The 27,343-nt window shown below is 37.3% G+C and overlaps 2 protein-coding genes and 1 pseudogene across 4 annotated transcripts in view; all 3 read right to left on the bottom strand.

Moving 5' to 3' along the window:
- Nucleotides 1-37: 37 nt before the first annotated feature.
- Nucleotides 38-3,328, bottom strand: LOC107672712 (eukaryotic translation initiation factor 1A-like; annotated as a pseudogene).
- On the bottom strand, nt 2,607-19,137 carry LOC107672778 (ribosomal protein S6 kinase alpha-3-like). Of its 2 annotated transcripts, none has more exons than XM_016466128.1 (23): nt 18,743-19,137; nt 13,425-13,460; nt 11,032-11,148; nt 10,845-10,926; nt 10,639-10,719; nt 10,438-10,517; nt 10,062-10,168; nt 9,814-9,851; nt 9,513-9,655; nt 9,364-9,434; nt 9,202-9,290; nt 8,036-8,100; nt 7,373-7,475; nt 7,148-7,278; nt 6,932-7,057; nt 6,611-6,700; nt 6,358-6,516; nt 5,125-5,286; nt 4,942-5,018; nt 4,678-4,795; nt 4,443-4,583; nt 4,130-4,277; nt 2,607-4,090 (listed from the first exon to the last, which is right to left on the bottom strand). In XM_016466128.1, exons 1-22 carry the CDS (start codon nt 18,803-18,805, stop codon nt 4,155-4,157), a joined length of 2,202 nt encoding a protein of 733 aa, XP_016321614.1. In that variant the 5' UTR covers nt 18,806-19,137; the 3' UTR covers nt 2,607-4,090; nt 4,130-4,154. The 2 variants fall into 2 exon arrangements, with proteins under 2 accessions (XP_016321614.1, XP_016321615.1); XM_016466129.1 differs by having other exon boundaries at nt 2,607-4,094; nt 4,134-4,277.
- A 1,584-nt stretch (nt 19,138-20,721) lies between these two features.
- pdha1a (pyruvate dehydrogenase E1 subunit alpha 1a) overlaps nt 20,722-27,343 on the bottom strand; it is a 10,442-nt gene continuing 3,820 nt past the window's right edge. For both annotated transcript variants that reach the window (XM_016466076.1, XM_016466077.1), the window contains 10 exons: nt 25,908-25,976; nt 25,165-25,338; nt 24,815-24,941; nt 24,599-24,690; nt 24,405-24,497; nt 24,053-24,208; nt 23,885-23,956; nt 23,589-23,656; nt 21,871-21,979; nt 20,722-21,665 (listed from right to left, as the gene is read on the bottom strand). In XM_016466076.1, the coding sequence (XP_016321562.1) occupies nt 21,501-21,665; nt 21,871-21,979; nt 23,589-23,656; nt 23,885-23,956; nt 24,053-24,208; nt 24,405-24,497; nt 24,599-24,690; nt 24,815-24,941; nt 25,165-25,338; nt 25,908-25,976 (1,125 nt within the window). In that variant the 3' untranslated portion in view covers nt 20,722-21,500. The remainder of the gene's footprint in view (nt 21,666-21,870; nt 21,980-23,588; nt 23,657-23,884; nt 23,957-24,052; nt 24,209-24,404; nt 24,498-24,598; nt 24,691-24,814; nt 24,942-25,164; nt 25,339-25,907; nt 25,977-27,343) is intronic.

Raw genomic sequence — 27,343 nt, 5'->3', positions numbered from 1 at the left:
AGAAATGCATGCAAATGCCATGAGGAAGAGACCGTGTAAAGGGAGAAAATAAAATACAAGAAATAATATGCAAGAGATAAAATTCAGTCCAAACAGATAAAAGGCTCGACCTTTTATTGTAAATTCTGGATTTCTTTGCATTTTAAATTCCACCACATACAGTGGAATACAATATAAATACTTTAAAATCGTAACAAAACTATGCAGTCTATCTTGTGTGGTTGTCATTAAATGTGAAAGAGAGCGATTTGTGTGACAGAATGCTCGGAGAAGGCTTGTAGTGAAATTACGTGGTGGAGAGAGAAACAGACAAGCAATAAGCCTCTGAGTGTTTCTCTGAAGGCCATTGCAGTAGGATATGGGGCATCAGTTATGCCCAAATTGCAATTTTTCCCCAACAAGGAAGTTTTCTCTCCTCTCAGTGTAAATAATATAACCCACCAGCAGTCCTGACTCAGATCTGTGGGAGAGGACAGAAACGAACACAAACACATCAAGGTATAGGTTCTCCCAAACACTTCAGTATGTTGTTTTAACCTTAAAAGAGGGGGACCAGATCAGTCAGACACAGTTAAAACATTCTGTTTCCTTAAAGTTACTGCTTATGCTTAATAGATCAATAATGCATATCTTCACTACCATTCAAAGGTTTGGGGTCAATAAGACTTTAAATGTTTCTTAATGTTGTCAAAGACTCTTATGCTGTACAATGCTACATTAAATTAATCAAAAAATGCAGTAAAAAGAGTAATATTGCTAAATATTATTAAAAAAAAAAAAATTTATCCGAATTTTCAGCAGCCATTACTCCAGTCTTTAGTGTCACATGATCCTTCAGAAATCATTCTAATATGCTGATTTGGTGCTCAAAAAACATTTCCTCTTCTTCTTCTTCTTCTTATTATTATTATTATCATTATCGACGCTGAAAGCAGTTATGCCTCTTAATATTTTTGTGAAAACGGTGATACATTTTTTTCTGGATTTTATAAAGTAGGAATCTTTTGTAACATTATACATTTCTTTACTGTCACTGTGCAATTTAACGTGTCCTTGCTGAATAGAAGTATTCATTTCTTGAAGTATTAATAAAAAAAAAAAACTAACTCACCCAAATTTTGAATATTAGTGTATATCAGTTTTATAGTATAATAGAAATAACTATACAGGCAATAGAAACTCAAATTCCAGCACTTCGATATTTGTAACTTGTATAAAAAAAAAGTCATAATCAAAACAATCAAACACTTACGTCATCAATGTCCTTATAATCACTCCCAATATCATCAAACTGAATCTCATCATCATCTCCAGGTCCAAATGTGTCAGTTTAATTGATTTTAGCTGCAGGAAAGAAATAAGAGTCTTTACTTGCATACATCTACATCATCTGACACTTACAATTGTGGGTGATTGTTTTAGTACCATGACATTTCCATAAAACATTTCCAGTAAACAGAAGTCAGAAACTGAGTAAGGCCAGTTTGAGACTCACCGTGTTCTGGAAGCTCTCCGTAGGCTTTAAGACTGCGGGCCTCATCTGCATTGTACTTTAAAATTATTTTTAAATGTAATTTATTTCTGTTATGGCAAAGCTGAATTTTCAGCATCATTACTCCAGTCTTCAGTGTCACATGATCCTTCAGAAATCATTCTAATATGCTGATTTGCTGCTCAAGTAATAGGTGTGTTAGATAAGACAGACATATAAAATGTGCAGAGCAATGAGGCCCACTGAGAACCACTGATTTAATGCATCCTTGCTGAATAAATATATTAATAATAAAAATTTTAAAAAACACCCCAAACCATTGTGCAAAAGTGATGTGGTGAAAATCATCATTTATTTGCACATATAGAGGGCCAAACTATTTCAACTACTTACCCTGGCCATCCTCCTTGAAAACCAGCTCTCTCTTTTCTGACTCGTTCTCGTTCTTACCACGCCGCCGATTTTTACCTCCTTTACCTAAAGAAATGAAATAAGGACTCTTAATTATCTTGAATGTAATAAACAGATATTAAATCTTCCCATATATTTCAGTTCCTTCTCTCATCCATGATATCACCTTTTCTAAAAGCTACAATCCAAAATGTTCAATTCAATTCAAATGAAAAAGATTCCAATAGACACTTGTACAACTATTTACAGACACGTGACACACTGTACATGTAGTAAAAGGGATATAGGGATAGGGGCTGATAGGGATTCATTTTATCTCTAAATATTCACTTTAACTCTATAAAGCCTACTGTATCATATTTCATGCAAGAATGATGCATTCCTTGTGCCATCTGATTGATAGTTTATACTTTTTTAGTAAAAGGCCTTTTAGTATAATTCTAAATATGTCCCCCTCCAGGTTGTGGTACATGTGTCTTTTTGCTATGAAAACTTAAAACACAAATAACTTTTATGTTTGATGAACATTTACTGGACTGAAGCAACTTAGGTTTACTTGATGATCCAGCTACAGGCTTTTAAATAATAATAATAATAATAAATTCATATATATATACACACATATACATATATATACATACATATTCCTCTCCCTTTTTTTGAAGACTTCCGATTAAGCAATAATCTACGCCTGCGCAAAACCTGATTTTACATAAAAACTTTATTTATAGTCTCAGACACAATTTCATTGGAATACAAAGCGCCAGAACATGTTCATTGAGGACAATACATTTTCAAGGTTTCAATGCTGATGAGTAATTCTAAGAAAAACAAAAAACTGTTTTGCAATATTTATTTTACTTAATCAGAAACATTAATTTTAACACAGGAATAAAAACCTGCTCTCCCAAGTACAAATGTGCTGGGAAAAAAAATACATGGCCAGTGATATATAATAGAGGCCAGGAGAGACCACTAGGACATATTTCTCACTTGCACTGTTATTATTAAAATACAGCAGCAACAAAAAAAAAGGAGAAGTTTGACTAATTCATGTAAATTAATTCCAGAACAAGAGGACGCCGCCTGTGGCCAGACTCTCACCAAACATGTAGCCTCACATAGTCATACATATACATTAACATTAAAAAAAATAACAGTTCATCCCCCAGTATAAAAATAATACATTCTGAATAGTCTTTAAAATTATGATTGAGAAAATTGGAACAATCTTGGTTAATATAGCCTGCATATATCCCTTTAATTTCATGAAGAGAATGAACAAAGAAATACAAACAGTGGAGTGTTACGAATCACTTTAGAGTAAGACAGCAGTATACTGGTCATTCCCAGTAAAAAAAAACAAAACACCTGCCATTATATAGCCATATAACATCAGCTCCTATGTAATGTTACCATATCCATTATGAAAGATAATTATACAAGTTCTGATGATTAGCTCTTATATGAAGGGTATTGGTCTGCTGGAGAGGAAGAAGATTTGAAGGATGAGGTCACTATTTGGATTGCTTTTTTTGCTAATCAGATGCCCTTTAAGACACATGTGCATGACAAAGGGTTTTTGGACCACTTTGCCCAATTAAAACACTATATCAACACAAAATACTTGGTTTGTGACAAACACACTACATTTCTAGGGACATGCAATGATGATTGTACATTTACTTGCATAGTTCTCTTTGATTTCACAAATGGTTTCAACACTGCACCATGTTTAAACACCATCTGAAGTTGCATATAGTGGCATTACTGACTGGCAGCTCTTTCTTTTAAAAGGAAATGAGTAGGCCATTTCAGCATGTGAGGTCTGTCTTGAAGAGGATGGGCACAGTTATGATCAGATAATGACGCTAGCAATAGTACAGTTCCATGCAGTCGCCAGACATGGCATCATTACCACACAATACAGAAAACAAACGGTGTATCACAGTCTCTTAACATCATACACCTTATCTCTACACAGACTGACGGAAATACTTTTATATTCATATATAATTCCATATGAAGTACATTTCAAGGGTATTTTCATAAAACAATTGTACATGAATTTAATATTCTCCTAAGAGCTTTCTATAATATTTTACATGATGAAGTAGAGATGATGAATGACAAGAACTAAAAAAAAGTGTTGTTTTTTTTGGTTTGGGCTGCCATTCCATGACGACAGTAGAACAGCCATACATCTCACAAATTTATGTGCTATTTGTAGTTTAGGGTTAGATCTGAGTGGTCACAGGGCAGTAGAGGTCAGCTTTTTGACACCACGGCGCTGAGCGAGTGTGGAGCAACCCACGGGCTCCAGTACAGCAGAAACATTTCTGTTTAAGGCTGAATAGGTGGCTGCCATTGCTCCCTGTGATAAAAGGGAAAAATATTAATAAGAATATAGTCAAACATAAGCATTAAGTATTATAATGATAATGATAATGCAGGAATGTTGAGCTGACAAGGAAACCCATGATTCAGTTTCGGAACCATTTGTTAGTTTCACATTTGAAACTGTTATTGCAAAGGAAACCTTCACTAGATGAGGCGCGTCATGGCGGTTGAGTTGGTATTTTGGTAGCTGGTCCTTGTTGACTATCCATGGGTGACGAAGAACTTGAGCAGCAGTCAATCTCTTATGAGGATCAACATGAAGCATCTTTGATACCAGGTCCTGTCAACAAAAAGGTTAGAAGATTGTACATCAAATACTGTACATAGATCGATTAGGCTAAGGAAGTGTTGTAAACAAAAGGAGAGCCTTCAACCTTAGCCTCAAACGATACAGAATTCCAATATCCTCCAGAGAGGGAGAATTTCCCACTGCCGATCCGAGCCAGAATCTCTTCCGGCGTATCTTCCGGGCCATTAGCAAATGGAGTGAACCTGAAGGATGGATACGAGTGGCGAGTTTTCAAACTGACATGAATATTGTTTTTGAACTAAATCATGCTACATCATCCATACGCAACATTAACTGTATTAAGAAAATTGCATGCAGAAAGTCTGACTTGTATTGTGTGTTAATTTACCCTGTAAGCATGGTATAAAGGAGAACTCCAAGACTCCAGATATCACAAGCTGCATCATAGCCTTGCTTCTTCAGGACCTGAGTGGGTAACACAAACATAAATAATAACAAGAGTGTTGAAAATAACTTACAAAAATATAATATAATATATCTAGTCTCTCATCTAAAACAAATCAACAGGTACCTCTGGAGCAACAAAGTTAGCAGTGTAGCATGGTGTCATCAGCAGTCCATTTTCTGCTCTGAGTTGTTTGGCAAAACCAAAATCACAGATCCTGATTGATTCTGGGTTGCCCGATTCATCCACATACAGTATATTACTGGGCTTTAGGTCTCTGTGTACTACCTGCAACCACAGTGCCAATCTATTAGCCATAATAAATATACATTATAAACATACAACCCATACAAGTTTTAATGGGTTGTAAAAGTGATGGTGCATGACTTTTAAAGGATTAGTTCAATTCCAGAATAAAAATTTCCTGATAATTTACTCACCCCCATGTCATCCAAGATGTTCATGTCTTTCTGTCTTCAGTCGCAAAGAAATTAAGGTCTTTGAGGAAAACATTCCAGGATTTTTCTCCACATAATGGACTTAAATGGTGGCCAACGGGTTGAAGGTCTAACCTGGTTTCAAGCGGAATAAGGGTCTTATCTAGTGAAACGATTGGTCATTTTCTAAAATAAATTAAAATGTATATACTTTTTAACCACAAATGCACGTCTTGCACTAGCTCCGCGATGCGAATCCGCAAATTCAAGCATTACATAATCACGTTGCAAAGGTCATGTGCGGTTAGCTCTCTGTCTGTGTACTCCAGATCAAAAAGGTAGGGTAGGGCGAAAAACTCCATCTGGTTTTTACCTTTTTTTGTAAAGGGCATTTTACTTTTTTTGCGCATTGGCTTTGTAAACACTGGGTTGGTACTTCTGCCTACGTCACACGTGACCTTTCCAATGTGACTACGTAAGAAGTCGAGCTAGTGCAAGACAAGCATTTGTGGTTAAAAAGTATATATATACATTTTTTTTTTAAGAAAATTACACATCGTTTCACTAGACAAGAGCTGGGATTACTCAGCTGGGATCGTGTAGAGCCCTTTGAAGCTGCATTGAAACGGCAATTTAGACCTTCAGCCCGTTGACCACCATTGAAGTCCATTATATGGAGAAAAATCCTAGAATGTTTTCCTCAAAAACCTTAGTTTCTTTGCGACTAAATAAAAAAAGACAAACATCTTGAATGACATGGGGTGAGTAAATTATCAGGAATTATTTATTCTGGACGTGAGCTAATCCTTTAAGGCATACTAAAAGAATATTTAAATGGTCTAACAGTGTATTTATTTATGCTGGCTAAATTAAATAATCAGTAATGTTTGCTGTGTGTGAATGTGTGTGAGAATGCTCATACCCCTTGGGCATGCAGATATTCAACAGTCTTTGTAATGGTGTGCAGGACAGCACTGGCCTCTCTCTCAGAGAAAAACTTTTGTCGGAGGATTTTATCCAGTAGTTCTCCGCCTTTCAACAACTCTGTGACCAGGTACACCGACAGCCCATCATCAAACACCTATAAACACACAAAGACTCAGAATAACGGGAGACAACACCTGGGACATTCCAGTTCTAAGTGATCTACAGGCACACAAACAAACATCACTCACATCTTTCAGAGTGATGATGTTGGGATGTTGTCCATAACGCAGCAGAATCTCAACCTCCTCTGCTGGATCTCTCCTATCCTTACTGATAATCTGCAATCCAATCAGAACCATTGAGACTAAATGCAGACTTGGTGAATCTTTTACAATCGTACCGCCCCTAAACTTTTGAATGTTGCTGCATACATATTGAAAAACCAATGAATATATTAATACACCTCTTTTACAACTGACATAGCAATTAGAACTGCCAACACACCTTTCTATAAAACTATAAGCACCATAAAGATATCAGTAACAACACAGATGTAGAGGTCTATTTACCTTGACTGCATAGTCCACGCCTGTGCTCTTGTGCACACAGCGCTTGCAGATGGAATAGGAGCCCACGCCAATGTCTTCTTTAACATCATATACATCTGTGAACTGAAGCGTGCTCCGGTGGGGTTGCTGTATAACATACATGCATACACTTTATTCCCATGTGTACTGATATTGCAGGTGTGAGAGAGGAGGAGTGTGTGAATGATGCAACGATACCTGCAGTATGCTGCTCATGTTGAGGTTGCTCTGAATGGGCGGCTGGCTCTCCTCTTCTACTCCAGAGGCAACAAAGCTAAACCCTCGGAAGAGCTGATGGGCATTGGCACTTGGAGGGACACCAGGAGAATCTGGGTCAAAAGAAAAAGTAAAGTGAGTACCAACAGATTATTGTGATTAGAAATGCATCTACTGTTAGGGAAAGTGAATATTGGCATTACATACCTCGTGGGGTTTTGGCAGTGAACTCTGAGTCAAAGTACAATGTGTCATCTGGCCTCTGGATGACCGGTTTAAAGGGAGGATACACTTCCTTTCTATATAATTTCTAGAGAGGAAAAATACTAGATGAATTATTTTTTTTAACTAAAGCCATAAAAATTAGGAGCGCACTGATATTACAATTAAGGCTGATACTGATACGCCAATAATTATTTTCATGCTAACCAAGAGCTTGTAACACTCCAAAGAGAAAGGAAAAATTTAAATCGCATCATATGACCCCTTTAAATAGTAAATATTGAAATTCTATACTATTTTGTCTAAATAAATAAAAAAGATAACATTAAAATCGTTTTCAATTTAGGCATCACAACATTACAAAGTACAGTATGAAAACTGGATATTCATTTTGATTTTATTAAATTATAAATGCTTTAAAGATTAACTTTGTGAACAGTTGATGACAGCAAAGTTAATCTAAATGTAAAAATAGAGGAAATGCACATGCGCAATTAGATATCCAAATCTGGCTAAAATCTAACCAATATTGACTAAGACGGATAGATGAAAAAGCCTCTAATCATAGGGGCAGTATGAGGATGATTAGATGATTTTTTTTTTTTTGGACTCGTTTCTGTGATTCATACATTTTTCTTAAAAACTTACATTCCAGTCAATGGTGCTGAAGAATGAATGTCTTTTGATCTCTTCTACTCCATCAGGCCCAGCTCCTGAAATTCCAACCCCAACATTCAATGAACAGACACAAATTCACTCAGCATGAACAACCTGGGGCCGGATTCACGAAAATCTTCTTAAGAAATAAGTTGAGAAATTTCTTAAGATAAATTCCACAAAGTTCGTAAGAATGTTCTTAAGTGCAATTCTTGAAAAATTCTTAAGTTCTCAAATATATTCTTAAGAACATCTTAATTTTTTTCTTAAGAAGAAAATAACAGTCGTTATCAGAGTGAATACATGACGCACTGATAAACTCACACTTTGTCTTTTTGCGCTTCCTGCAGATTACCCTAATAATCTTAATAAGCACACACATTATTTTCATCGTGAGTTTGACTGGCACTCAGCTTCACGTGTTTAATGCGCCGTGTTTTTGAACAGTTACTTTTAAAAAATAGCCTGTCTCAAGCTGCGATATGTTTCATTCATTTTTGTGCTGTGTTTTGCGCTCTCATCCGAGTGGACGCTTCCGGTATGTGTGTCCGCGCTGCTACAGCAAACGCGTCCTGTTCAGCGTCAAAGTCAGCAAAAAGTAGCGTCACACATAGGCTAATCATGATTCATGACCGATCATTGTTTACATTATCAGTCATTGCTGTCACTTCAGAAAACTCGTGCACATCCCTATTAATAGTCCTACTATGTATTATATGTAGCTAGTGTTGTTGTAATGCTTAAATATAACAATTTATTTGAAATAACCCAATAAATTAATTAAATTATTCTTACTGTTTGGGATTTAAGACAAGTCTGGGGCTGTCCTAAATTTAAGAAGTTATTTACGATGTTTCATGAATCCGGCCCCTGTTCTGGCAAACTAGTTGAAAATGAGCTTTCCTCACCCAAGCGGTTGCCAAGAAGATTCTTTTCAAGAATTTGAATTCTTCTCAAGTTTTGTCTTAAGAACAATCTTAAGAAAAAAGATAAGAATATTCTTAAAATTAATTTTTTGGGAATACAACATATTCTTAACTTTTTTCTTAAGTTAAAAAATAAAGAAGAAAATGGCAGTTAAGAAGAAATTTCTTTTTAAGAATGTTTCATGAATCCGGCCCGTTCTGGCAAACTAGTTGAAAATGAGCTTTCCTCACCCAAGCGGTTGTTGGGATTCCTCTTGAACAAATTGCGGAGCAGAGATTGGGCCTCTGGGCTAAGAAACTGGGGCATGCCCAGCTTTGCCCTAGAGACACAGAAACCAATGTCAGTGCAAAGACTCAGTTATGAAGATCAGTATTTTGAGTATTTTGACTCACTTTAAGATCATTGTCATGGTCTCTTTTCGATCTTTCCCTTGGAATGGAAGCGTTCCAGTCAGCATTTCAAACTGATGAGGTAGAAATACATAATCACTGCACTGTAACACAAATATTACAATATACAAATATCACGTTAACCCTCTTACCATTAGCACACCGTAGGACCACCAATCAGCACTGTGAGTGTGACCTCTGCGGTTGACAACCTCTGGAGCCATATATTCCACCGTACCACAGAACGAATATGCCTTGTTCTCATCATCAATGGACTCTTTACTCAACCCAAAGTCTTAAAAACACAAAGACACAACTAATCGAATACATACTAACACCTATCATTGTGAGATTCTCACAAAATGTTCAAAAAGAACAAATCTGAAACTACAACTTGAGTTCACTCAAGATTGTTATATACCATGTTATCATTATTAGTGATAAAACACATACCTGTAAGTTTGATGTGTCCATCATTATCCAAAAGAATACTGAAAGAAATTCACATTTATTCACTTATGAAAATGTGCACTGCATTGGGTTAGTCAAAGTGTGATTATTATCTAATATGTAGAAAATCAGTTTAAATATTTTTACTAGTAACTAATGTGTTCCCAAACATGTAGTTACTATGCACTTTGCTGTTGTACTTTGAGCCAACACACCTCACATTTTACTTAATACGTGGGTGAGAAGCATACTTTTCTGGTTTGAGATCTCTGTAGATGATTCCCAGTCCATGTAAATGGTCCAAGGCCAAAGCCAGCTCTGCAAGGTAGAACTTTACATCTTCCTCTGTAAACATCACCTACATAAAGACATGAAAGAGAAGTAAAAGAATTAGCTGAACTTCATCTATTCTTACACAAGAATCAATAACATTTTTAATATATATATAAAATTAGAAAACAGTTGTTTTAAATTGTAATAATATTTCAAGGTATTACTGTTTTTACTGTAGGTTTAATTACATAAATGCAGCCTCGGTGAGCATAAGAGACTTCTTTCAAAAACTTTTTTTTTTTAATCTTAAACAGTAGTGTATGTGTTGGATTTATCCTTAGACACGTAGTTCACCTCTTTGGACAGGCGAGTGAAGAGATCTCCTCCTCTGAGAAAGTCCAGAATCAGATAGAGTTTGCCTTCTGTCTGAAACGCTGAGGAATCAAAATTAAAGATTCAAGAAGAAGTTGTACTGTAAGTTCAATTAAAGTTCAAGAGAAGTGCACAACCATGAAGTGTAAGAATCTGATTGGTGATGGGATGTCAGTAACTCACCATAGTGCAGTTTAACAATAAAAGGATGATTGACCTCAACTAGGATGTCTCTCTCCAACTTTGTACGCATTCGATCTCGTACTGAAACCACACATACCCAAACAAAACAAACATTAGAAAAACGTCCTTTTTCATTTTTTACAAGTTCAATAATAATGCACTGGCAGCAAATATTTTTAAAGAAAATGCCAACACATAAAACACACCTTTCAGCGTAGCTTTCTTTAGCACTTTCATAGCATAGAGCTGTCCTGCATCGGGCCCAGTTATCTTCTTGACCAGAAACACCTTCAGAAACACGAACCGTTATTTATTAAAAACCAACAGAATGATTCTTCTGCATGTAAACACAATAATAAAAACGAATCATGCTCTCATATCTGAGCAGTTCACCTTGCCAAAAGAGCCCTGGCCCAGCACCTTGCAGAGTTCAAACTGTTGTGTGTCTGCTTTTTCCGAGCCTTCCTTGACATGGTGAGTGATGCTGATTTCCTTGACCAAGCCTTCATCCTATGAAGGAGACATTCGATGTATGAGGATGCTTGTGTTGCGTCATCACCAAAACATGCAATACAACACCAAACCAGCATTCACAGAACACGTCTCTTCTTCTGTCCTTTTAAAAACAGTCATCACAGCAGTGTAACTAAAAAAAAAAAAATCAATACAAAAAACAATTGTCAAAACACACCATCACTTCAACACATCAATACAAACTCATGCCCAAAAAAGGTCTGAGAGTCAAGCAAACACACACACACACACAGTGAGAGAGGATGTTAAATAGAAGCCTGGACAGATGTTGTCTCTGCAGAGGAGCACCGTGCCAAAGCCTGTAGGAGGAGAGAGAGAATAAACACCACAAACAAGCAGCAGAGGGTATAAACCAGGCCCATCTGAATAACTGAATAAATAACTGACCGAATACCCACATCTGAGCAGAAGACGAGAGTAAAAGTGCTGTCAGGATCATCCAACTTTGGACGCTAAAATAATAATTAATGATAATATGTATTAGATAGAGCTAAGAGTTCAAAACTCAAATTCATCTCATTTATCTCCTCCTCCTTCCCCTCCCTTTCTCTCTCTTATAACATACAGTTGAATGGAAAACAGGGTGGTAGTGACTTAAAATCTAGTCATACACACAGAGTTTGATCAATAAATCACACACACCAGTCTGCCAATATGAATAAGACTGAATGGTGGATGATATCTGATATTCTATTGATGGTGGAAAAAGACCACAGACGTCAATATCCACCACAGAGGTCAAAATAGGCATAATAGTTAGAAGCTCATCAAATGACAGACAATGTCATTCGTTTCATAAACATGGAAGTCAAACAAGGTAGTTTTATTGAGAGTATACGGATAAACTCAATACATCATGCATGTTAGCATGGCTGTAACACTGTATTGACCAATCAGCATCCAGGACCAGAATTATCCATTTCAAAATTTCCCTGTGCCAAACAAGCGGGCACAGCGCTTCTGAAGTGGAATTTGGGTGTTTTTGCACAGACTGTGTAATGCTGCTCAGAGGTTGCATAAATGCGTTTACACAGCCATATACAACTGTATATTTTGATACTGAGGTGGGTCACAGCAGGAATGATTCAGTTTGGCTTTTATGCAGCATTGTGTTTTTACAGTGAATTAGAGCAAGAACAGAGCAGCCTTGACTTGCCTGTGTAAAGATGCATTAAAGGGATAGTTCACCCAAAACTGAAAATTTTATACACTACTGTTCAAAAGTTTGGGGTCAGCAAGTATTTTGTTGTTGTTTGTTTGTTTGTTTTTTTTAAAGAAATAATTTTGTTTAGTAAAGACACAGTAAAGACTTTAACATTGTTACAAAAAATGTTTTCAAATAAATGCTGTTCTTTTGAACTTTCTATCCATCAAAGAATCATGAAAAGAAAAATGTATCACGGTTTTTAATGTATAACTGTTTTTAACACTGATGATAATAATAAAAAATGTTTCTGTATCACCAAATCAGAATATTAGAATGATTTCTGAAGGATCATGTGACACTGAAGACTGGAGTAACGGCTGCTGAAAATTCAGGTTTGCCATCACAGAAATAAATTACATTTTAAAATATATTCAAATACAAAATAGTTCTTTTGCATTTTAACAATATTACTGTTTTACTGCATTTTTAAATCTAATATGCATCTAATCCATCTAAAAAATGCAGCCTTGGTGAACAAAAGTATTATAAAAAATAAAAAATAAACATATTTAAAAAAATACTTACAAAAAAATCTTACCAACCCAAAACTTTTAAATTGTAGTGTACATATAAATATATGTGTGTGTGTGTGTGTGTGTGTGTGTGTAAAGTGAGTGAACCCACTGCTCTGGGTCACATCAAATGATCTCTGATAGCTTTCAAAAAAGTTTCTGCTGGTTTGGTGGAAAATGAAGCTCTGCTTGAAGTGAATGCTGAACATCCTCTTCTCCTACTGGCGGCTTGCCATGTCACTCATCCAACAGGAAACCAATAAAACCAGGCTGTACTCTGAGACAGGAAATGTGATGTTAAAAGCCGACTTGCTTACATAGGAAACACATCTTTCAATTGAAAGACAGAGGGGCATTGCATTAGAACAAATTCTCCTTAAGCAGTGAACGAAGAGCTTGTTTGATGAACTGCTAGAAACCCATATAAACTTGAACTGGTGTACTTGAACCTGTCAACATAATTTGACTCAGTTTGACAGACATATTCTGTAGACACACACCCAAAATACATATATACATAGTCTTAAACTTACTTGAACAGAAGCATCATCATCCACCATGGAGTCATCCTAAAAAACAGGAAAAATATGATGTAATTACCATAAAACAGAGTACATCATGTTACGTCATGTTAGTATTACAACAGCATTTGCAAGGGCTATGATCACAACATGTCAACAATAACCAAAAAACATAAAGTGGTCTTCAGGAACAGGAAAGATGTACAGGAAATCACAAATACAGTCTAAGTTAAGAAGGTTTATTTTTAAATGACTGTTGCAAACCTCTATTATTGTAATTTGTAAATATAATGGCTCCATGAGGGATAATGACTATGTGCAAAGTAGGGCTGTGCGATTAATCGAAATCGTCATAAAATCGCGATTTGAGCTTGCGCGATTTCTAAATCGCTTTATAGCACGATTTTCCGCGCCCCCGACCTCCCGCAGTATGCTATCCGAACCAATCAGAATGCAGCACGCCTAAATGGAGCACGAGAACAGAACAGACCGGGCGGGCATACAAACGTAACGCCAGGTTCACGCACTCCGTCTGTGGTGCGTATTTTGTCCGTATGGTGTTCGGACGGATTCTTTAATATGACGTTGCAACATGCACTCGTCTCACTGAACGTGACGTCTGCGTCTGCCGAACGTGACGTCTGCGTCTGCCACATGTTCGTCTGCCTGAACGTGACATTGCATAGCAAGAGCAAAAATTGCACAAAATACACCTCATAATTGTGCATTGGCTGACACACTGCACTGAGCCGTGTGAGCAGCGTGTTATGATACGCGTTAGCAACATTTTTTTTAAAAACTTCACTGCTACACGTGAATCACGCGTGACGTCTGGCTCGACACTTCACTGCCACACGTGATTTACGTGACGTCCGCGTGATGTCTACGTCACGTCTACGCCTCGTCTGCGTCTTAAAATTAATGGATTAAATAGCAAAAACATTTTTAAAAATTAAGACGTCAGTGAGCCGTTCAGTGAGACGAGTGCATGTTGCAACGTCATATTAAAGAATCCGTCCGAACGCCATAGAGTCCGTGCTGCTTCTGCACCTCATACACATACTGTATACGCACTGCAGACGGAGTACGTGTGAACTTGGCGCAACAAATCTAGTTCAACATCTGAGGCAACGCCACAAAGAGCTGTATGACCAATGCATGGCAAAAAAAATCCCTGGACACGGGCTTTTTTTTTCTTTTTCTGCCATATATGTCTATTCTAGAGACATTTTGTTACACCTTTACTTAGTGATTATTTTGCCTTATGTCTGTTCTAGAGACATGTTACAGCTTCTTGATAAAGCTCTAATTGGTTTTCTTTTGGAAATATGTTTCAAATTCACACTGAATGCATTTATGACTGTAAAGCATGTCTGTGTGTGTCAAAATCGTGATTAAAATTGAAATCGCAAAATTGATCAAGAAATCGCGATAGTTTTTTTTGTCCATATCGCACAGCCCTAGTGCAAAGTCAAATCATCTGACCATGTGTTGACATAAGAGTAAAATAGCAGTGTGGAAGATTGTTGTTTACATACAGTCACAGACTAAGTGATTATTTATAGGTCCACACATAAACAGGAAACTAAAAGAAAGCAGCATAGGATGGCTATTTTCAGACCACGGGATTAGCCAGGATCAAAGGGAAGTTAATTAGGGAAAGAGTACGACGGGATAGAGTGCTAACAGTGTAAGAGAGACAATACCAGTTACTATTTAGAAACTCAGATGACATATTCATCCTAAAGGCAACAGCACGTGTAATCGTCCCCTGGAGTAAGCATGGATTTGGAGCCATACTGAAAGTTATATAATCATAATAATATATACTCTAAATTAGTGTTGTCACGGTACCAAAATTTCAGTATTCGGTACCAATACCAGTGAAAATCCACGGTTCTCTGTACCAATTTCGGTACCAAAGCAAAACACAAAAACATGCTAATTGACCAAACTGTGTTCATATTTAATTTTAAAGGGCTTTTAAAACCTGCTAGAGATATTCAGCCACGAATTACAACTAACTAACTAAAAATAAAATAAACAAAATGTTTTTCTGACGGACTGATATGACAAACACTATATGACCTTACCTGCTTGAACTTGATCGGGGTGTTTTGTTAGTTTGATGCGTTTCCTCCTCTTGAGGTCGCCACTGCTTTTATGAAGAGGTTGCCAGGTTTTCACAACAAAACCCGCCCAATCGCATTTTGAGGGGGTCCCCCGTTAAAAATCGGGTTCCAATGATAAAATACGCATGTTTTGGCGGGGTTCCCCTGGTAAAATTCGCATTCCAGGGGCTAAATATCACGTTAGTGGGGTCATTTTTCAACCCGCGGACATGAAAAACAACCCGCGGCAACAGTGTTTAAGCAGCCCAATTCTGCGGGAAAACTGCGGACTTGGCAACTTGGAAGAGGATAGCTTTCTGATAGCGCATCAAGAACCGGGTTGACCGGGTACTCGGTACCACCGGTACTTAAGAAAACCTGGTACCATAACGTTTTCATTTTTTTAGTACCGACTTGGTACCGAAATACCGGGTCTTTTGACAACACTACTCTAAATAGTTTATGGATCATCACTAGAGTGGTTTGAAAACCATTAGATCATTTGGTTCTGATATATTTAATACACAAATTGTATCTTTTTGCATGACATATCTGTTTAATATTATACAAGCAGTTTTAGAATTTAATCTACTCTCTTTTTAAAGTTGAATAGAACTCTGCACTGTAAATTTTTCAATACACTGAATATTCATACAGTATGCACACTACTGTTCAAAAGTTTGGGGCAGTAAGATTTTTTTATGTTTTTTTAAAGAAGTCTGTTAAGGCTGCATTATTACAGTAAAACAGTAATACTGTAAATTATTATTACAATAACTGCTTTCCATTTGAATACATTTTAAAATGTAATTTACTCCTGTGATGACAAAGCTGAATTTTCAGCAGCCATTACTTAAGTCTTCAGTGCCAGAAAGCATTTTAATGCTGATTTGGATAATATCCACAGTTCTATGTATTTTAATTTAGGATTAGTAGGGCCATTTAATTAAATGGTATATTTAATATCTCATCCAGATAATTTCACAGTAAAAAAGGAAAAAATATTAAAATGTAATCCACAGACAGAAACATACAAGCCTGCAGGGAAAATAGTGAAAGTCTAATTTGATTCCGATTAGAGCAGAACAGCCAGCACAGCTCCAGAATGCAAAAATGCAGTTGTTTCATAATCTAAAGCCCTATTCGCACGGGATTAGTATTGCCTGGTGACCTCCAGTCATTTGTAGCGAGAGAGAGAGAGAGAGCGAGAGAGAGATAGTGCGAGAGAGAGAGAGCGAGAGAGAGATAGTGCGAGAGAGAGAGAGCGAGAGAGAGAGCACAAGAGAGAGAGAGAGCGAGAGAGAGAGAGAGAGAGAGAGAGCGAGAGAGCGAGAGAGAGAGTGAGCGAGAGAGAGGGGGTCACATCCCAGTGGAGTCAGCTGTCTTAACCGTGGCTTGTGTACTGCAAACACATACCAGCTTCATCACTGTGTCTGTCACGCGACTCTGTTCCCCTTTCGGGCTCTGTCTTTACATTTATTTTGAAAGATGAAGCTCGTGATTATGGTAAGGGGCGTTACATTTCCGACGAGTGCTTGCGGTGTTCGGCCAATCACAATGCACTGGGTCAGCTGGCCAATCAGAGCAGACTGCGCTTGTCGGAAGGAGGGACTTTGTAGAAAACGAAGCGTTTGAGAGAGGCGGGGCCTAGAGGACCTACAATAATGTACAGTATTTTAAAAATAATGTGTTTTTTGAACATTAAAGCATGTCAACATATTCTGTTACACCAAATACACAAAATAATGATCTTTAAAACAAGCATCATATGACCACTTTAATCCCGTGCGAATCGGCCATGTCTGTAATTTGTAAAGTAAAAATTCCCCCGCAAATGACCTACCATATTTCGCCGAACACCCAGGTCCTGTGCTAATACGAGTCCCGTGCGAATCGGCATCTCTGTGATTTGGCCTGCATTTGGCGGGTCGTATATCGTTTTTCGAGGTTTTTGTTTGCTGTGCGCCTTTTTATCCATCTTTCGCTAAGAATGGAGCTGTGTTGGAGTGTTTGATAGTATTTTGGGTGCTGTCATCATATCGCTACACCATACAATTTGCAGAAAGAGAAAGCTGAGAAGGTTTTGAGGTTAATGTGTTTGTCTGATAGTATTTTGGGTGCTGTTATATTGCTACACCATACAATTTGTAGAAAGAAAAGGCTGAAAAGGTTTTGAGGTTAATGTGTTACAAATAAATCAAGCATAAAGCTTTAGATACTATTTTAACCTGGTGAAATGTAAATGTCACAGGGCACGAAACTATATTCTTTTCTTTTTTTTAATCCATCTGGACCATAGAACGGGACTCTCGAAGCCTTGACATCCGGGTATCCGGTAGATAAGTCAGTAAATTCGAGTAAAATCACTGGCTTCGCTTATCCCGTGCGAATGCACCACACGAAATTCAGAGGTGGGGGGTTAATTTCAAAATCACACAAGGTCCCCAAATACTAATCCCGTGCGAATAGGGTTTAAATTACACACTGGCCGTGACTCAAAACCTAATGGGCCGTCTACCTACATAGACAGTATTTGGGGGGCATCATAATCTTATATTTTGCACATTTATGGCATTTTTTGGCACGCCTGTGACGCCCAAAAATGCTGTCTATGTATGTTGAGAGCTCACTGGGTTTTGAGAAAATGCCTGTCAGTCAGTCTATAAAACGTTAGTTCCCCACCCTGTAGTTATTGCCCAATGTGTAAGTTACTTAAGACAAACTTCAACCAGCTACAAAAAGCAAGCAAGTGTCCATTTTAAGTAACAATGAACAAGTAACGTTAAACTTGCATCGAACAGACACCCACCCACACACTCGTACTGGGCTTGTCTGGTCAAGTCTTGTTTCGACGGCTTACACATTCTCCATCTTTACCAAGTAACTTAACTAGGCACTTTGGTCCAAAGAAATGTCTAAGTTAACATTTAAAAGAAACACGTCATATCGCTTTTAATACTTCGTTGCATTTTAATGTCGACTTATAACTATGAAGCACGCACTTTTTTGTATTTCAGTTATGAGTTTGAAAAGTAGCGAAACTCAAAAGCGTAAACCTTTTGTTTGAATACAGCGTTTGCAAATTGTAAACTAGTAGTCCAAGTATGCACTTCAAGACTGTCCACTGAAATTCCTCCGTGGCACGAAGTATCGGATTAAATGTTATCTCACACAATCACCGCGTAACAACACTCCTTGATTAAACGTAACATAACCTACCTCATTCTCCATATGCCCCACCGGCAACTTCTGCCAGGGGTCTGCAAACTGCGCCAGCGGCATCTTCAAGTCCCGATCTATAACTTACGATCAACCACCGTGAAGTGATTTGACGCTGTCAGTCAGTGTTAAGCTGCACTAAAACAGTCCCACAGAGAGGATGTTCCCTAACTGACGCGTAAATAAAAGAAGAATTCAGTTCAGTTGCCTTCTGGGTAGCTTTTTACTTCTAAAGTGTCCGGTTCCTCTTGACAAAAATTCAAAAGATGTTTTTAACAGCAGAGGAATACACTTCCGTTTTCGCTCAACATGGCGTCGTCGCCCCGTTCGTTCACCTGTCTGTCAGAACGAGGCTGGAGGAAACGTCACCATGCGTCATAGAGCGAGGGACGCTGTGGCCACACCCACTTTTTACAGTCTATGTACAGTACGTGACATGGGTCCTCAGGTAGTTTAATTTGGTCAAGGAATGATATCTTGAGATATTAAATGTATTTTTCATATCGCCTATTCAGAGTCTTTATCATCTCTGCTGCTTTTTGTACAAGGCAGTCTGAATCACATTGGAGGATCCTCGGTTGTGCTTCATTTCTGATTATGTAGAACATAAATCCTTTGATCATCAAATCTGTTTAACTCTCTTTTCCCTGCGTAGCATCCACATGTTTTGATCTATTGAGTCCTCCATAAGAAAAACACACACATGTTGCACTTTTTTAATAAATGAAATGCACAAGCAAAAAAACTGCAGATGGAGGGAAATCACAACAGCACAGCTGATAAAAACTCATCCAGCAGTCCCAGAGGGCTTAGAAAAAAGCTGATTGTGCTTTAATCCTACAAATAAAGAGCTCATTTCTTGCTCACATGCCACATTAATGGGAAATATTTAATTATTTGTTATGGTCCCCTCAGTATTAATAGCTGCGTGAGCTCCCCGATTCATGCTGTCTTCAACCTTGTAAAGCCTAACATAAAAAAATAATAGTAAGACATTTTTTTTTTAATTGAAGAGTTTAATGAAGAGTTCAATTTAGACAAGACATATGCATTTAAAAATAGTTTGCATATATGTTTTATGTTTTGTTTCATATTTGATACATAGCCTACATGGAAAATATATTGTGTGACTTAAGATTATGGAGCTCCACGCGTGGAAGAAACATCACAATTTTATTCAAAGGTCCAAAGAGAGTTAAAATATGTAATAGAAAATAGAAATAGAAATTATTAGATGAAATTCCGATAGCTTGTGATGTAAATCAATTATATTTTTAGAACAGAATAGCAGACTACTTACAAAAAAATGTATATAAATATCAGTTACTCAGTATCTCAAAGTAATGCCTTAAGACGATTTTTAAATTCTGTAAAGCATCTAGTTTTAACAGCTTGGAGGATGTGATACATTTTAACATGATATATGTTAAAAACATATATATATATATATATATATATATATAAAGATGTACAGATAATCAAGTAAACTCAAACTGTTTCTTCAGACCAGTTAAGTACTCATCTTGAACAATTAATAACAATGTAAAAGCTTTTTTTAGTTTGTTTACTTGATTAAAAAAAGAAAAGCTTTACTTGAAGGGAAGGGGGATATTTGTAGAATTGTACTAAAAGGCTTTTTGCTTGCTAAAAAGTATAACCTGTCAATCAGACGTCAGAAGGCATGTAGATTGTGTAAAGCAGGTTTTCTCCATGTTTCGACCATCTTTAGAAATCCATGTATCAAATATGATAGGCTTAAGGATAAGGAATGTTTAACAAAATGTAGAACAACAAAGGCATCTACTCACAACAAAAGTTTGTATTTGAAATATTTATTTGTTGTTGTATGGTATAAAGACCACATTGGATGACACATACATGATCTTGTTGACTCATCCTGGTCAATACAGCAAAAGTTTTAAGCTGTGACCCCGATGCCCCCTTTAACATCTCAACAGCATCCTAACATCTATTGCAACAATTGTTACTTTCCCAATTACCAGAGATTTTAAACAAACATTGTATTAAAACAACCATTAATACACTGGAATTGCCAAATGTGAAGTTATATCCCCAGTAACATTGTTTGTAACAAAAGCAATTTTTCATAATATATACATGACAACAAAAACCCAGCTTTAAATAAAAGTTCAAGAAAGTGAAAGGGTAAGCATCTATTCACCTTTTCCCATTCTAAAGCAACATTTTCAGCTGTTTTTAATTTAAATCTTATCCATCTTAGTTTTTATTTGCATTTTTTGTTTAAACACTCAAACACTTGATTGTTAAGAAACAACCGAAATGAAATATCCTATTTTAGATCCCATAAATATCACACAAACTTTTTGTAATACGGCCACAGATTTACCGTTTATAAATGTTAATAAACATTTCCAAACAGACACCTCAGCCAAAACACACTCTTGTTGATATATAAAGTGATGTGTGTGTGTGTGTGCATATTACATTATTTATATAACATATATTTCCAATATAAGATGAAAAAATATCTAGGTTTTAAAATTTATAGCGAGGGTCAGTATTGTAGTTGATGAAGACAACAAGAAAACAAGCCAATGATAAAATGTGAAATGAAGCAACTTATCACAATGTGGCTGAGAGATTTGGCTGAGTTTCCCAATAACTGTCTATGAAATCTATAGCCATAGCGGAGGTGATCATATTTTTCTGTGAGCTTCAACAGGAGAGGTTCAACTGGTAGGAAGAGGAGGGGACTTGGGATGATAAGGAAGGCGATTTAGCTGACAGACTTGAGCTTGGTCCAGGGGTTAGTGCCACGCACTTCCATAGGAGGGTCATTGTAGAAGATGTGGTTGCAAAGATCATCCAGTGGAGGCTCAGGGTCTGTGGTGGCAAACTGAGCGGCATCTTCAATCTCCTTCCTTACCTCGACATCAATCTCCTGTAAAAGGTGTCAGTGTTTAGTGAAACTGCAGAAATGTCCAACTTCCAGCACAAAGAACTCGCATTCTTCAGCATAATTGAGTAATCCATATCCTTACACACCAATGTGACTGACTCAGAAAATTCACACTCAAGTCAACTGTGACTGTCTCAATGATTGTGTCCTACTTCAGTCTGTCTCTCGTGAGTATGTGCAGTCTCACCTTAAGCTCCTCCACGCTGGCCATGTTGTTGCTCAGCATGCGATCCTTCAGCATCGAGATGGGGTCACTCTTGCTGCGCACCTCCTGGATCTCATCACGTGTGCGGTAACTATGGGAACAGTGGATAGGAAGAGCAAATGTTGTCACATATGGGGAGGAGCACTAATAGAAAAAAAAATTTGGTATATAGAAAAACAATCAGGAGTTGTTTTAACGAGTTTCAGTGTAGAGGTCTTCACAGGTCCACTTAGATCCGAGACCCGAGTGGGTTCGGGTCCAAAACTTTGACGAGTGCCTCGGACACGGGTCGAGGTATTAGTTGCCTCGGGTAATTTAAAATAAATGTGCTTTTTCCAAATGGACCCGATAAAAGCCGATCCCTTTACCGTACCTGCGTGTTGGTGTTAAGTGCATTTTTGAGAAACGCGTAGAAAAAGGAACATATGTTTGTAACCTAGCACACAGAAAGCCATACGGTGCGTCTTCATGATGGGCAGTGCTTTTCTTTTTTGTGTGCAGAATCCCTTCACCGGAGATGAGGTAAATAGCACTGCAGAACAGACAACACTAGCGAATTCCATGATTTATTAGGCTATCGATTAAATTTTTATCGAGCTATCACGTTTATTTTTCCAATCTACTGGTCACAATTGAAAGCCAAACTCAGAAATAAATTGTATCCATCAGGCAGGTAATAATATAAAGTAATAATAAATTAAATAAATGTTAAATAAATCAAAAAGGAGAAGCTGCCAAATCAGTCAGCAGGACACCGGGATTTTTCTTTACTGACTGCGGGGCTGCAGGCTGTGCACACGTCAATGCATTTACGTTCGGGTCCAGTCGTGTTCTAAAATAAATGAAATCAGGTCGGACTCGTGTCTAATTTCATCGGGTCTGTCTCGGGTCGGGTTTTTCTTTTAAAAAAATAATAATAATACACGTTGGGTTTGGGTAAGAAGTGATTCGGGTCGGGTACAGATTTTAGGACCCGAGAAGACCTCTAGTTCAGTGATAGTAAGTAGAGCTATGCCAAATACACTTTTTTTTTTTTTTTTTTAAGAAATTGATCCTTTTATTCAACAAGGACAGATAAAATGTATCAAAAGTTACAGTAGAAACATTTATAATGTAACAAAAGATGTCTATTCCAAATCATTTTGAATTTTCTGTATCATCTTTTCGACAAATTATTTAGCTTTAGCAATACAACTGTTTTAAACACTGAATAAGAAATGTTAAAAAATAAGAAATGTTTCAAGAGCACCAAATCAGCATATTAGAATGATTTCTGCAGGATCATGTGACACTGAAGACTGAAGTAATGGCTGATGAAAATTCAACTTTGCCATCACAGGAATAAATTACATTTTAAAATATATTAAAATTGAAAACTTATTTTAAATAATAATAATATTTTACAATATTACTGTATTTTAATCAAATAAATGCAGACTTGGTGAGCTTAAGAAACTTTTTTCAAAAACAAAAAAAAACATCTCACTGACTCCAAACATTTGAATGATAAAGTATGTTACCCAGTTTGAATAGTAAAGCAGTTTAGCTATAAAAGCACATGTATTTCAGTTACTAGAATGTGTCGTTCACTGTATAACGAAGACCTCTTGTACCTACGCTCTTGTCTAAATATAATCCAGGAAGACTGCTTGCTGCTCAACGCAATGGTGAGCTTTGGTTGAGATTATATAAAATATTACCTGACTCCTGGGTCACTCATACTGTGTCCATGGTAACGATAGGTCTGCAGCTCCATCAGAATGGGACCCTATGAATATAAATTTCAGGTGTTTTATTATTGCTACATAACTGCTTGTATCCTATGAGCATATCTGCAAACAGAAAACATTTTATAAGTAGTTTAACGATTATCTATTATTCTTTCGCTGCCGCTGTGGAATTGCCCATATAAATACGGTGCATAAAACACATATTCAAATATCATACTTCCCAACAGAGCTAATAATATTTTGACATCACTCTAACCAGAGCTCACCTTTCCTGATCTGCAGTGTTCAGCAGCCAATTTGGTGGCCTCCCTTACACAAAGAACATCCATGCCATCCACCTACAATGCCAGAGAAAAGGTAAGAAGATATTCTGACATAAAGAGTAAATTCAGGCCCAAGTAAAAGCACGACGAAGTGTCCATCCTGCATGATACCCTCAATCCAGGGATGAAATCGCCTCTCTTGTAATAGTCAGTACTAGCGGCTGCTCTCTCCACAGAAGTACCCATGCCGTATTTGTTATTCTCGCAAATGAAGATGCAGGGCAGCTTCCACAGAGATGCCATATTATACGTCTCAAAGATCTGACCCTGCAGAAACAGTGCAAAAGTATGTGTGAAACCTCCCTGTACAACCACTGCTACAGACCCATCATAATGCACAAGTTAGAAGGTAAGGTAAAGCAGTACATGGACAGATCTGTGTGAAATGTTATTAGCAAGTAGCTAAATCAGTCATTAGGCTTGTAGCGGGTGAACACTTGACTGTTGCGCAGAAGTGACTTACCTGATTTGCAGCACCATCACCATAGAGACAGACACACAGCTCATTCTTGCCCAGGTATTTGCAGGCCAACGCTACACCTGCCCCAAGAGGCACCTGGGATACAAGTGTGAAATATAAAGTTATTTTTAATACTTAATCAGTACTGATACCAGCTCTCTATTCATAAGGGACTCCAGTCGATTCATTTAACGTACCTGAGCTCCCACAATTCCGTTTCCTCCATAAAAATGTTTAGTGTACATATGCATAGACCCTCCCTTTCCTTTAGCAATACCTCCTCTACGGCCTGATGGAGAAATAGAGACACATAGAAGAGGGATAGAATAAACAAACAAACAAATAAAAAAATAAAAGAGATATATTTGTAAGAGATCACAACTTTAAACTTTAATCGGTTTTGTTGTTCTCACCTGTGAGCTCTGCCATGATCTCACGAACGGTGCCCCCTCTAGTGAGAGTGTACCCGTGGGCACGATACGCTGTGATAAGATGATCTGATAGATTAATACCTGCCTCAATACCGACCGCACACGCTTCCTGTTAGAGGACACAATGTACTTGTAAGTGTTTCTGTCTCCACCAAGTTGTCAACATTTGAACCAATTACAAATGACGCTTGCAACCATGTGAATCAAAACATATAATAATATTAAATTTGACTATTTTGCACTGGCAAAAGTGAGTGCTTAGAAATGAAAGAGTCTCTGATAATCTTCTGCTTGTAAATATGATGTCTGTGTGTTTGCAGTGCATGTGGCACCTGTCCATCATAAAGGTGACAGAAGCCCCTGATGATCTTCTGCTTGTAGAGCTGATCGGCTTTGAGCTCCATGCGTCTCATGGTCTGCATTGTGCGGTAGTACTGAAGCCCCTCCTCTCTTGAAAGCACGGCCTGCAGTGGTGGGCCTTCCTCCAGCTTGTGTAAGTCACATTTCTGCCAAAAAATGTAAAATAAATAAAAGCTTTCAAATGCATTAAGATACAGTAAAATGCACAGTAAAAAAGTTCAAAAGCTTGGGGTCAGTAAGATTTTTACTGTTTTCGAAAGAAGTCTGCTCACTAAGGCCCACTCATTTTTTTCAGAAATAAAGTAAAACAGTAATATTGTGAAATATTATAACAGTTCAAAATTAGGGTTTTCTATTTTAATATATTTTAAAATGTAATTAATTCCTGTGATGGAAAAGCTGAATTTTCAGCAGCCATTACGCCAGTCTTCAGTGTCACATGAGACTTTAGAAATCATTCTAATATGCTGATTTGGTACTCAAAATATATATATATATATATATATATATATATATATATTTCTTAGTATCAATGTTGAAAGCAGTTGTGCTGCTTAATATTTTTATGGAAACTGATACATTTTATTAATTTCTTTCAAAATATAAATATCTTTAAAAAAAAAATTACAGACTCCAAACTTTTGAACGGTAGTGTATATGCACTCAAATATATATTACATAATAAATTAAGTAACTGCTGATCTGATCAACTCACCTTAATATCAAAGGTGGCCTGAGGGGTAAAGTCTGCATAGGTCCTGGCAGATACCACCACTCTTGCACCCTATGAAACATAAATAATAACAGAAAATACATTTAAAAAATCCTCTACAGAGAAAATGAGTGAAGATGGTAAAAAAAAAAAATAGTCACATGGAAACACAGACACACACACACATCTGACAGGAACTGAGATGTTAATATCAACCATCAATAGCAACATTGATAACATCAATATGTCAAAAGCACTATGTCTGAAACAGGAAGCAAGCCAGGGGACAATGAAATATATCTGTAATAATCCGACGTACATAACCACTGCAATTTTACCCAACAACTACATCAACAAACCTGCAATCTAATACCAATAAACCAACACTTAGGCCTAGATGTGGAAAACTGACACAGTGCATGTTATCATCTACACTGACTTTGCACATATCTTTGATTATAGGGTTGGATGTAGAAAACTGAAACATCACAAGGAATCCATCCACAATTAGATGTGGGACCAACATGCTGAGTACTTTAACAGATCTTTTGCTTCAGGTATTTAACAATAACAAAGAACGAATAAAGTTTGTAGAAAAAAAATCTGTTTAGTGATTGAAGAGTCATTGGCCGAAGGATTGTGAGCTGGAAAATTCAAGTGCTCTGGGAAAAGTGGAAGGGGCATGCAATACTCCATAAGGAGGGTTAAAAATAATTTTAAGCTGTGTATATGAAAGAGGCAGTGTATTTTAATATAGGGGCTGCCAGTACTCACAGCAAGCTGTGGCTCTGGTAAGGGAGTCTCTTCAGCCAGGCTGTGGGTGATCTCTGGGAAGGAATTATCAAGGCCCAGGAGGCTCCTGGCTGGTGGGGGACAATTGGACGCAAGGGGGTCTGTGCTGGTTAGGGTAAAACTAGGGCTGTGACGATAACCGCATAACCGCGGTAATTTGATGCCGACCGCGGTGTTGAGGTCTTCACCGCACTTTTTTTTGGTAGTAAAAGTTACAGAAGTGCATATGGTGTGTGATATGAATTATAAACAATAATCATTGTTTGTCAATTTACTGTCTTCCGTCTCAGGGGCGCCTGCAGGATTTCTTCCAAGGGTATGCACAGAGTTTTTGTTTTTTTGGTGGTGTTCTGCACGAATGAACAGTGAGAGCAGAACGAATGTGTCACACGTTTTAAACTCAACAAAATGGTAAAATGCATATATCAATAGCATGCTCACAGATGAAAACAACAGGGATTAGAGCCCTGCACGGGCTTCAAATATAGGCCCGAGACTGTCTTTTTCCCCCTTCTCCCAAAACAGCTAATACAACTGTTTCAGCTATTAAAATAGTTCAGTTTTGTATGTAATGGAAAAGTGATTATATTTCGTTTTCGTTATTAATAAAGTTAATTTAGAAAAACGTTTGGAGCATTTTTTTGTTC

This window comes from Sinocyclocheilus anshuiensis, unplaced genomic scaffold (assembly GCF_001515605.1).
Source record: "Sinocyclocheilus anshuiensis isolate Anshui unplaced genomic scaffold, SAMN03320099.WGS_v1.1 scaffold88, whole genome shotgun sequence".
NCBI classification, from domain to species: Eukaryota; Metazoa; Chordata; class Actinopteri; order Cypriniformes; family Cyprinidae; genus Sinocyclocheilus; species Sinocyclocheilus anshuiensis.
The sequence above is the reverse complement of the archived record's forward strand: the minus strand, read 5'-3'. Positions and strand labels throughout refer to the sequence as shown.